Genomic DNA, 12,853 nt, shown 5'->3' on the forward strand with positions numbered 1-12,853 from the left:
GGTCAAAGGCTTTGAGAATGACACAAATATAAATTTTCACAAAGTCTGCTGCCTCAGTTTTTATGATGGCAATTTGCATATACTCCAGAATGTTATGAAGAGTGATCAGTTGAATTGCAATTAAATGCAAAGTTCCTCTTTGCCATGAAAATGAACTTAATCCCCAAAAAACATTTCCACTGCATTTCAGCCCTGCCACAAAAGGACCAGCTGACATCATGTCAGTGATTCTCTCGTTAACACAGGTGAGAGTGTTGACTGGAAGCTTTAAAAGGAGGGTGGTGCTTGAAATCATTGTTCTTCCTCTGTTATCCATGGTTACCTGCAAGGAAACACGTGCCGTCATCATTGCTTTGCACAAAAAGGGCTTCACAGACAAGGATATTGCTGCTAGTAAGATTGCACCTAAATCAACCATTTATCGGATCATCAAGAACTTCAAGGAGAGAGGTTCAATTATTGTGAAGAAGGCTTCAGGGTGCCCAAGAAAGTCCAGCAAGCGCCAGGACCGTCTCCTAAAGTTGATTCAGCTAAAGTGATAACTAAGTGGCTCGGGGAACAAAACATCGATATTTTGGGTCCATGGCCAGGAAACTCCCCAGACCTTAATCCCATTGAGAATTTGTGGTCAATCCTCAAGAGGCGGGTGGACAAACAAAAACCCACAAACTCCAAGCATTGATTATGCAAGAATGGGCTGCCATCAGTCAGGATGTGGCCCAGAAGTTAATTGACAGTATGCCAGGGCGGATTGCAGAGGTCTTGAAAAAGAAGGGACAACACTGCAAATCTTGACTCTTTGCATAAACGTAATGTAATTGTCAATAAAAGCCTTTGACACTTATGGAATGCTTGTAATTATACTTCAGTATACCATAGTAACATCTGACAAAAATATCTAAAAACACTGAAGCAGCGAACTTTGTGAAGACCAATACTTGTGTTATTCTCAAAACTTTTGACCACGACTGTACATAAATAGCGACTAGTAAAACTAGGGCTAAGCAGAAAAGCTCGCAAATGTTGCTAACAGTCAGAATCAATCGGAGCTCCAGACATGCCACACAAAGTCCAACCAAATATAGCTAAACCCCAAGACATGTACGAGTTGGCAATTGAACTACTTAGCTAGATAGTTCAGAACTTTCTGGACTCGCTTTTGCGCTCTTTCTTGTCCAGTATGAACCATTTGAAAAATATATATATATCCTCCTAACTCCTGGCGGTCCCACCACCCATTTACATCACTAGCCAATCCCTGCTGCTGCCAATCTAGCCCGGATTACCCCGACGGGAGCAGTTTGCGCCGGGTGAAAGGTGATTGCATTAGTTTTGGAACCGGTCTGCTTCTCTGGCGTGAACCAGTTGCCCCGTTAAAAACACACGGTGAAATAGTCTCAAAACAAAAGTGACGTAGCCTAGTATACATTAAGGATTATATGATTGAGCACGTAGAATGATGAGTAGGATTTTGTGTTTTCACATGCAGTGGGCTAAATCAGGGTCACACTGAGTGTTTCTTGGTATTAAACAAATATACTTTGAAACAAAAGGATCCAAGACCACCTACCAAGGTACCTGATGGAAAGAAAGTACTGTAGGCTATCAATGGTATTGTAGCGAACGGCGGGGTAGGGAAGCGAACCCCTGGTCTCAAGGCAAGCACCCTATGCATCGCACCAAGAGGGCTAACCCACTTGGTGGCAGTGTAGATTTTAGCATGTAAACCTTGGTGTGGCAAACTAAAAAAAATATGTTTTAGATGCATGCCAGCAATGCCACTACACAACACAACACTAAACAATACATGAATTGCACTATAACAGTGAAAAACGGTGCCCACAAACTGTTAGAACCTACATAAAGCTGTCCCGTAAGCAGAGCTTTCTTTTCAGCACCATGGAGTGAATCCTTACCACCACTACACCTGACTATCAGCGGCGCCTTGACTGGCAGCGAAACAGTTCATTTAGCCTCATTTACTGCCTTTTTTAAAAACATAGCTGATATGGCTGACTTGCTTAAACAAATGTGGTTTCTACTGACAATTGAAATGTACAAACTATGGTTTAAGGGAACGATGAGCGGATAAGAGGCTTTCCTGAATTTCGATTAAGACATTAATGAGCGAGCTAAATCGGACATAGTCAATATCAGTATTTGTTCAGCACTTTTGTAATCCAAAAGGCACCTAAAGGACTCAGTCAGTTAGGATCACCACTTTATTTTAAGAATGTGAAATGTCAGAATAATAGTAGAGAGAATGATTTATTTCAGCTTTTATTTCTTTCATCACATTCCCAGTGGGTCAGAAGTTTACATACACTCAATTAGAATTTGGTAGCATTGCCTTTCAATTGTTTAACTTGGGTCAAACGTTTCGGGTAGCCTTCCACAAGCTTCCCACAAGAAGTTGGGTGAATTTTGGCCCATTCCTCCTGACAGAGCTGGTGTAACTGAGTCAGGTTTGTAGGCCTCCTTGCTCGCACACGCTTTTTCAGTTCTGCCCACAAATGTTCTATAGGATTGAGGTCAGGGCTTTGTGATGGCCACTCCAATACCTTGACTTTGTTGTCCTTAAGCCATTTTGCCACAACTTTGGAAGTATGCTTGGGGTCATTGTCCATTTGGAAGACCCATTTGCGACCAAGCTTTAACTTCCTCACTGATATCTTGAGATGTTGCTTCAATATATCCACATAATTGTCCTTCCTCATAATGCCATCAATTTTTTTGAAGTGCACCAGTCCCTCCTGCAGCAAAGCACCCCCACGGCATGATGCTGCCACCCTCGTGCTTCACAGTTGGGATGGTGTTCATCGGCTTGCAAGCAACCCCCTTTTTCCTCCAAACATAACGATGGTCATTATGGCCAAACAGTATGTAAACTTCTGACCCACTGGAATTGTGATACAGTGAATTATAAGTGAAATAATCTGCCTGTAAACAATTGTTGGAAAAATTACTTGTGTCATGCACAAAGTAGATGTCCTAACCGACTTGCCAAAACTATAGTTTGTTAACAAGAAATTTGTGGAGTGGTAGAAAAACGAGTTTCAACTGTATCTATGGACTGTATTCTGTTTGAACCAAAACCATGGTTGGGTAGGTAAGTTACTTTCTAAATGTAATCCGTTACAGTTACCTGTCCAAAATTGTAATCAGTAACATAACTTTTGGATTACTCAAATTCAGTAACTTCCCTGATTATCTTCCGTTCATTTTGGATAACTTTCCCTTTAAGAGGCATTAGAAGAAGACAAAAAGGATCCATCAAATGCATATGGTGTGTCATCATAGTGGTCTCTGACTTGTGGTCAGACTTGTTCAGGTGGAACAAACTTAAATGTGCCTATTTTCAATGCTGAATTGAATGTCATTGAGAAAACAGAAATGTGTCTTTTGTATTTTGTTCACAATCATCCTTTCTGAATTGAAAAGTAATCCAATAAGTAATCATCTAGTTCTTCAAAAGTAACTGTAATCTGATTGCAATATTATTGCTGGTAACGTAAATGATTACAGTTTTTTTGTAATCTGTTACTCTCCAACCCTGACCAAAAACAAACAATATCAAAAACAAAACAATGTGTCTTTGTGATGTAATGATTATTCCACCCATAGTGTGACGAGTACTAAGTATACGAAGAGGCAGGACGCAGACGCAGGAATTAACAAGGTCAAGGTTTACTTAACAATGACAAAGAGAAATAACAAAGATAGAGTACACGACACGAAGCTAAACAATCACACACAACATTATAAGGAACAGTCCAGGGCTAAATAGGGGTGGTGATGAGATGATGAGGTGCAGGTGCACTGGAGGTGATTAGGGTGCGTTGTGTTTCCATTCCGTTGTTGTCGAGGTGGTGCGCTTAGACCGGTGGTTCAGTAGACCGGCGAATCAGAGCGCCGGAGGGGAGCAACGGGAGGAGACGTGACACATAGAATGAGAATGACCATTCTCATTTTATGATTCCACCCACAGCAATGAAAACAGGTTGCAAGCCAAACACTTTTAAATAAACCAATTAAAATGAGGTTTAGGCCTACTCAGAATAATATTTATCTGGGCCTAGCTATGATAGTAATTTCAATATAGCACATTTCAGTAAATGAAAAACCTATCAATCCACACACAATAGTACCCCATTTATCTTTGTTTACTTGGCATTTGACATAATGCTTTCTCTTTGTCTCTCAGGGATAGAAAATCCAGATCCTTACAATTGCCAGACAAAGTGTGCACATTGCTAGGTTTTCAAAGCGAACATAAAATACATTGAAAGATCATTAAAATTAACATTTTAACAGTTGACCATAATTCAAGGCATGCAAATATCTACAGAAACTAAACAGGCAGCACAGAATTGTGTTGCACACACGTTGTAATAGTACATATATGAGCAGACCTTCACCCTGTACACACAGCATTATTCACAAATATGTTACTGACAGAGGACAGACATGCCTCGTTCTGAGGCATAGGCAGCAGGCTTATTTTTCTGGTCCTCTACACATAAATCATAAATCATCGCTTCATAGCCCTCTTTCCCCTTTTATATTTCTTCTCGTCTAAACACACCTTCTTCGACTCCTCTTTTACCCTGTCTGCCCCCCCCCCCCCCCTCTCTTTCTCTATCTCTCTCCTTGCCCCCCTCTCTCCCCCTCCTTCTCTCCTGATCTACTTGTTGAGGTATTTGGCCACCGAGTGGTAGGCCAGTAGGATCTCGGAGTCCTTGGGGCAGGTATAGCGGAACTCATCCTGCTGGTAGGCCTTGGTCAGGTAGCGGGTCAGACCGGTCAGAGCCACAGGGATCTCAAAGTCACGGTACTTCCTACACACCACCTGTGGTGAGCAAGAGAGGGGGATAGGGAGTCAACATGACAGACACACACTGAACAACATTGAACAACATTTTCATCTGTTTACTAGTAGCACAGTGGTGCTAGTGGTACTTGTAGTATGCAGTCATACAGACTAATAAAAAGCCCAATTATCATTATTTAAACCATAGCTACACATCTGAGTACACCTATAACTACAAGGAATAAACCTTTGCCCTTCTTGATAGAGATTGAAATGGTTCCAACAGAGAGGAGCAGAATAGAGGAAAGTACAATAGATGACACTAGCAAAGGTGGTGTGGTCTATGAGTTCCTGGAACGCTTGATCTGATAACCTTGACTATGTTGAGCTTGGGCAGCAGGTTGCAGTCAGCTAGACTGAGTGAGTTCCCGTCCAGATAGTGCCGTGAGGACCGGGGGGCGTCTGGGTTTTGGTCCAGCTCGTGTAGGAGTGGCGTCAGCAGGTACTGATCCAACTTCATCAGGCTCTTCAGAAACTTCATCTCAAGCACTGAGAAGCAGGAAAGCCTCATAAAAAACTGGAACTACGATCACTGTAATACAGTACATACTGTTTCAATGACTCAGTGACTTCAAAACAAGGAGGGGCTCTTACTATCGTTGAGTCCAGGGTTAGGGTTCTTGATGTATGCAGAGAACTTGTGGAAGATGTCATCTCCAGCACCGTTGGACTCCTTGTAGCGACAGCACAACTTGGGGTACCTGGAAAGGTATTGCCATTAGCTCTCAGCTTTCTGAGTTAGTAGAGCCAGTGGAGGATACATTTGACTGCAAAGAGGTTAATTGCCCTGTAATAAACAGTTATTTATTAAGTACTTGTCTCATTTGGAGTGTGTCTATGTGTGTGTGTGTGTGTGTGTGTGTGTGTGTGTGTGTGTGTGTGTGTGTGTGTGTGTGTGTGTGTGTGTGTGTGTGTGTGTGTATGTATGTGTGTGTGCATGCATTTATGCCTGTTGAAGTTCATCACACACGCACTGTGGCGGAGCCAGTGCCTCCTCTAGGAACTCCTCGATCTTGTTGGTGTCGGTGCGCACCTCCTCGCCGAAGATGAGGAACGGGGGCTGAGAGCCCGGGGCCAGGTCCTTCAGCACTTCTGGAGCCCTGACAGCAAGGGGACCAGATGAAACACATGAGGGAGAAAATCCCTCAACTGCACACTTCATCTATCACACACAATCCTCTAGTTCTTCTATCAGCATTAGCAGTTCATAAGTAGTTGTTACCAATTACTTTTGAGGTTACCTGGACATGTTTGGACAAGCTCTTAGATTCATGCCTGGCTTGGATGGATTGAACTGTTGCTTTAAGTGCATCATTGTGGAGTGTGTATGTGCGTGAGAGTGAAAGCCACATATATACCTTTTCATGTCTACTGTGGTGAGGGTGAAGTTGGCCCCCTTCAGCCAGAGGATCATAAAGAGTCGCTGACAGAAGGGACAGTTCCCCACACTCTCCCCATCATCACTGGCCTATCGGGTGGAGGGGTGTGCGATAGAGAAGGAAAATGGACAGAATAAAATTGTCTCTTCAATCAGTCAGTAATTCGTTTTTTTTTAAACAATTTTTCATAATGTCAGTACAGTGTAACAAAGACAATGAATTGCTATAGTACTTTCTACACTTTACTTACTAACGTAATTACACTGTAATAAGGACACAGTAATGTAAAGTCTTACATTTTTATTTATATAGCACTTTTTACAACACATGTACATCCTATGATGTAATCTTTGAGAATCAACATAACTGAGTCATTGGAATGTGAGGAAGCTGAGGCATTTTCAGCAGCAGGGGATAAAGCCTCCAAACTGGACAAGCCTCTTATCAGTTTCTGTTCACCTGACCTGGCTTCTCACAGAAACACACCGATACTCAGTAACTGTACCGGATATAATGTAAACAACAAGCTTTTACTAAGAGGTTACATTGCTCCATCTAAAAACAACCTTTTCAAATCAGTGTTTTTATTTTCCACAATATAGCGGAATGCTTACCACATGCTAATTTTCTTGTAGTTATAGCAACTAGCCATGTGACTTACAAATACAGCTGGACTGACATATGATAAAATGTTTGCTTTTCTATTATGTACAGTGGGGAGAACAAGTATTTGATACACTGCCGATTTTGCAGGTTTTCCTACTTACAAAGCATGTAGAGGTCTGTAATTTGTATCATAGGTACACTTCAACTGTGAGAGACGGAATCTAAATCAAAAATCCAGAAAATCAAATTGTATGATTTTTAAGTAATTAATTTGCATTTTATTGCATGACATAAGTATTTGATACATCAGAAAAGCAGAACTTAATATTTGGTACAGAAACCTTTGTTTTCAGTTACAGAGATCATACGTTTCCTGTAGGGCTTGACCAGGTTTGCACACATTGCAGCAGGGATTTTGGCCCACTCCTCCATACAGACCTTCTCCAGATCCTTCAGGTTTCGGGGCTGTCGCTGGGCAAAACAGACTTTCAGCTCCCTCCAAAGATTTTCTATTGGGTTCAGGTCTGGAGACTGGCTAGGCCACTCCAGGACCTTGAGATGCTTCTTACGGAGCCACTCCTTAGTTGCCCTGGCTGTGTGTTTCGGGTCGTTGTCATGCTGGAAGACCCAGCCACGACCCATCTTCAATGCTCTTACTGAGGGAAGGAGGTTGTTGGCCAAGATCTCGCGATACATGGCCCCATCCATCCTCCCCTCAATACGGTGCAGTCGTCCTGTCCCCTTTGCAGAAAAGCATCCCCAAAGAATGATGTTTCCACCTCCATGCTTCACGGTTGGGATGGTGTTCTTGGGGTTGTACTCATCCTTCTTCTTCCTCCAAACACGGCGAGTGGAGTTTAGACCAAAAAGCTCTATTTTTGTCTCATCAGACCACATGACCTTCTCCCATTCCTCCTCTGGATCATCCAGATGGTCATTGGCAAACTTCAGACGGGCCTGGACATGCGCTGGCTTGAGCAGGGGGACCTTGCGTGCGCTGCAGGATTTTAATCCATAGTAGTGAGTTACTAATGGTTTTCTTTGAGACTGTGGTCCCAGCTCTCTTCAGGTCATTAACCAGGTCCTGCCGTGTAGTTCTGGGCTGATCCCTCACCTTCCTCATGATCATTGATGCCCCACGAGGTGAGATCTTGCATGGAGCCCCAGACCGAGGGTGATTGACAGTCATCTTGAACTTCTTCAATTTTCTAATAATTGCGCCAACAGTTGTTGCCTTCTCACCAAGCTGCTTGCCTATTGTCCTGTAGCCCATCCCAGCCTTGTGCAGGTCTACAATTTTATCCCTGAAGTCCTTACACAGCTCTATGGTTTGGCCATTGTGGAGAGGTTGGAGTCTGTTTGATTGAGTGTGTGGACAGGTGTCTTTTATACAGTTAACGAGTTCAAACAGGTGCAGTTAATACAGGTAATGAGTGGAGAACAGGAGGTTTTCTTTAAGAAAAACGAACAGGTCTGTGAGAGCCGGAATTCTTACTGGTTGGTAGGTGATCAAATACTTATGTCATACAATAAAATGCAAATGAATTACTTAAAAATCATACAATGTGATTTTCTGGATTTTTGTTTTAGATTCCGTCTCTCACAGTTGAAGTGTACCTATGATAAAAATTACAGACCTCTACATGCTTTGTAAGTAGGAAAACCTGCAAAATCGGCAGTGTATCAAATACTTGTTCTCCCCACTGTATATTTACAGATGTAAGGATCACCCTGTTGCTGGAGAACTTTCCTGCAATGCAAGACATTTAAAATGTGTAATGTATTTGAGGTTTAAAAAGGCTTCTGACGTTTGTAATTTCCACTTTTACATTTTGGACTTGATTTCCCATACAAATTTTTTTTATCAACCCATACAAAAATGTCAATTTTTTTTTACAATCCACATCATAATTCCTATTTCCTGTTGCTTCAGGATTCCTTTCTTGCTGTAGCAAACTGGCTCAAATTAAGATCCTACATATGTATGAACAAATATGTATTCAATCCTTGCTGTACGCTGTTTCCGGAACTAAAATGTACAACATGTTGTTCTAAAACAGGACTAAAGTTCAAAATACAGTAGGCCTAATAAAGTCTCCATTGGAGGCAGGTTAGGATTCTGACTCTTACCTTGATGAAGAGTTCAATCTTGGAGCGCTCAGCCATCTCTCTCAGACCCTTAGAGCTTAGCAACTAGTTACTGTTGGTTCTCAGAGGAGTGAGAGCTGTCAATGTCAGCCTGTCCTCATGTGGGTATCCTGATCCACACACACACACGGCTAAATCACCATAGGTCACTGATGGTCAGAGGAAGCTATGGGTCCAAATGGTTCTCTTGGTGTTGATTGCTGTTATAAAAAAAGATGATCAGCTCCTTAATGGGAAGCAACAACACTGGTTTGTTTTAACCACTCCTGTACTCCTCTCTCTCTCCCTCTCTTTAATGGCTAACTCTCCTCTATCTGTTTATGTGTCTCTCACCACACCCATCATGTCTCTGACATTTAGTATACACCCCCACCAGACCTACCAGTCAGACCAGTAAAGTCAGATCACTCGACCTATTCTCACTCTCCCACAGGCCTACATTTTCCCAATGCAATGTAATGTCAGTGTGGCTCTCTTCCTCTCCCACATTGGTTTAAAATGTGATTTCAGAGCAAGGGCCCATCAAGTAGAGAGAGGCCAGTGAATGAGAATACAGTTAAAGAGTAGCCTACAACTTAACCACATTATTTAATGTATGTATACTCAAAGTGGACTGTTACATTGTACCTTTAAGCATAACTAAAATAACACCACATAAAAGGGTCAAGTACCTCTGAATCTGCTCAGGGGGCAGTGGGCATTGTATCTAACTGTTAATGTTTACCAAGGGAGTCTTGCTTATTCAGCTAGATAAGGAAATAACATATTAAAGTTGCCAATGGAAACATAGTCCATCTAGGGCTGTGAACAGTGCTGCAATTATCAGGTTGTTCAGAAGATAAATACTTTATATCCACTAGAGAGAGATGGGGGTGTCTGGGAGAGATGGCCAGGCACCTGCTCATATGGAGTTGGACAATCATGGGTGAAGGTGGACGGACTGTGTGAAGGACCATGCCTCTCCCACACCAGCCATCAGTGACAGACAGTGACCAGTAACCAGACAAGAGACCCAGACGACAATCAGAGGGTTGGGAGTACAGTACTCCTGGGTGCACTGGAAGGTTTGCAACAATGACTGTCTGTCTGTGCTCTTTTATACATTTTGAAAATACATTTGCAAAACTAGCCATTTTTAAGTGTAATCTACAGTCCTTTCAGTTGCAAATAAAACGATGTGGTGTTATTCAAATCAAATCAAATCAAATTGTATTTATCACATTTATTTGTTTAGGAGATTATTGCAGGTATAGCGAAATGCTTGTGCTTCTAGCTCTGAGAGTGCAGTAATCTAACAAGTAATATCTAACAATTTCACAACATATACCCAATACACACAAATCTAAGTAAGGAATGGAATTTAAGAATATATAGATATATGGACAAGCAATGACAGAGCGGCATGGACTAAGACACAGTAGAATATTATAGAATGCAGTATATACATATGAGATGAGTAGTGCAAGATATGATTCCTGCTTATAAGCAAAAACTAAAGCAGGAAGCACCAGTGACTCGGTTAATAAGGAAGTGGTCAGATGACGTAGATGCTAAGCTACAGGACTGTTTTGCTAGCACAGACTGGAATATGTTCCGGGATTCTTCCGATAGCATTGAGGAGTAAACCACATCAGTCACTTGCTTCATCAATAAGTGCATCGATGACGTCGTCCCCACAGTGACCGTACGTACATACCCCAACCAGAAACTATGAGTTACAGGCAACATCCGCACCGAGCTAAAGGGTAGAGCTGCCACCTTCAAGGAGCGGGACTCTAACCCGGACGCTTATAAGAAATCCCGCTATGCCCTCCGACGAGCAATCAAACAGGCAAAGAGTCAATACAGGACTAAGATTGAATCGTACTACACCGGCTCTGACGCTCGTCGGATGTGGCAGGGCTTGAAAACTATTACAGACTACAAAGGGAAGCACAGCCGCGAGCTGCCCAGTGACACAAGCCTACCAGACGAGCTAAATCCCTTCTATACTCGCTTCGAGGCAAGCAACACTGAAGCATGAATGAGAGCATCAGCTGTTCCGGATGACTATGTGATCAAGCTCTCTGTAGCCGATGTGAGTAAGACCTTTAAACAGGTCAACATTCACAAGGCCGCAGGGCCAGACGGATTACCAGGACGTGTGCTCCGAGCATGCGCTGACCAACTGGCAAGTGTCTTCACTGACATTTTCAACATGTCCCTGACTGAGTCTGTAAAACCAACATGTTTCAAGCAGACCACCATAGTCCCTGTGCCCAAGAACACTAAGATAACCTGCCTAAATGACTACCGACCCGTAGCACTCACGTCTGTAGCCATGAAGTGCTTTGAAAGGCTGGTCATGGCTCACATCAACACTAATATCCCAGAAACCCTAGACCCACTCCAATTTGCATACCACCCCAACAGATCCACAGATGATGCAATCTCTATTGCACTCCACACTGCCCTTTCCCACCTGGACAAGAGGAACACCTATGTGAGAATGCTATTCATTGACTACAGCTCAGCGTTCAACACCTTAGTGCCCTCAAAGCTCATCACTAAGCTAAGGACCCTGGGACTAAACACCTCCCTCTGCAACTGGATCCTGGACTTCCTGACGGGCCGCCCCCAGGTGGTAAGGGTAGGTAACAACACATATGCCAAGCTGATCCTCAACACGGGGGCCCCTCAGGGGTGCGTGCTCAGTCCCCTCCTGTACTCCCTGTTCACCCATGACTGCATGGCCAGGCACGACTCCAACACCATCATTAAGTTTGCCGACGACACAACAGTGGTAGGCCTGATCACCGACAATGATGAGAAAGCCTATAGGGAGGAGGTCAGAGACCTGGCCGTGTGGTACCAGGATAGCAACCTCTCCCTCAACGTGATCAAGACAAAGGAGATGATCATGGACTACAGGAAAAAAAAATTAGGACTGAGCACGCCCCCATTCTCATCGACGGGGCTGTAGTGGAACAGGTTGAGAGCTTCATGTTCCTTGGTGTCCACAAACCAACAAACTATCATGGTCCAAACACACCAAGACAGTCGTGAAGAGGGAACGACAAAGTCTATTCCCCCTCAGGAGACTGAAAAGATTTGGCATGGGTCCTCAGATCCTCAATACGTTTTCAGTGTGTTTTCTAGAATGTTGTGTGTGCATCGACATAACCACAACAAGTAAGTTCACAAGTCATTCGGATTAAAATACAATCATAAAAACATCTGCAAATGGAAACAGCTGTGTCTGCGTGTGTGGGGCAGCAGGTAGCTTAGTGGTTAAGAGCGTTGTGCCAGTAACTGAAAGGTCGCTGGTTCTAATCCCAGAGCCAACTAGGTGAAAAATCTGTCCATGTGCCCTTGAGCAAGGCACTTAACCCTAATTGCTCCTGTAAGTCGCTCTGGATAAGAACGTCTGCTAAATGACTTAAATGTCTGGTGGTGACCATCAAGAGTACAGTGATGGGCCTCAACATCATGTTCTAACCAGACAGCACTATAGTGGGCAGAACCAAACCAATCAGTATATAGCGGGTGAAGACATTCTCAGACGAGCTCCAGCTAGCCATTTTTACAATTTGACTCTAAAAAGGCTGGCAAAAACCTTTACATGTGCCACTTTTGAAAAGTCCTCTGACATAACCGAAAAAGCTAGTGTATCTGAAAAAATGATTCCCTACTGATAAGCTATGTGTTAGGTCAGTGGTGTAAAGTACTTAAGTAAAAATACTTAAGTAGATTTTGGGGTATCTGTATTTTGACAACTTTTACTTTTACTTCACTACAAGAAATATTGTACTTTTTACTCCATACATTTTCCCTGACACCCAAAAGTACTCGTTACATTTTGAATGCTTAG

The 12,853-nt window shown here is 42.9% G+C and overlaps 1 protein-coding gene across 1 annotated transcript; it reads right to left on the reverse strand.

Annotated features, from left to right (window-relative positions):
* Nucleotides 1-3,666: 3,666 nt before the first annotated feature.
* LOC311127583 (chloride intracellular channel protein 4-like) lies at nucleotides 3,667-9,325 on the reverse strand. The gene is made up of 6 exons (XM_084159401.1): nucleotides 8,986-9,325; nucleotides 6,229-6,338; nucleotides 5,845-5,970; nucleotides 5,465-5,571; nucleotides 5,184-5,359; nucleotides 3,667-4,849 (listed from the first exon to the last, which is right to left on the reverse strand). Exons 1-6 carry the CDS (start codon nucleotides 9,019-9,021, stop codon nucleotides 4,685-4,687), a joined length of 720 nt encoding a protein of 239 aa, XP_084015527.1. The 5' UTR covers nucleotides 9,022-9,325; the 3' UTR covers nucleotides 3,667-4,684.
* Nucleotides 9,326-12,853: the final 3,528 nt, after the last annotated feature.

The sequence above is a fragment of the Coregonus lavaretus genome (genome assembly GCF_964263955.1).
Source record: "Coregonus lavaretus genome assembly, chromosome: 4".
NCBI classification, from domain to species: Eukaryota; Metazoa; Chordata; class Actinopteri; order Salmoniformes; family Salmonidae; genus Coregonus; species Coregonus lavaretus.

Excerpts from the sequence above, each read along its gene's own strand:
- LOC311127583 (XM_084159401.1), bottom strand. The coding sequence starts at position 9,021 with ATGGCTGAGCGCTCCAAGATTGAACTCTTCATCAAG. Across the intron at positions 5,971-6,228 it reads ACCACAGTAGACATGAAAAG|GGCTCCAGAAGTGCTGAAGG; the intron begins GTATATATGTGG and ends CCTTGCTGTCAG. Across the intron at positions 5,360-5,464 it reads TAACCCTGGACTCAACGATA|TGCTTGAGATGAAGTTTCTG; the intron begins GTAAGAGCCCCT and ends CCTGCTTCTCAG.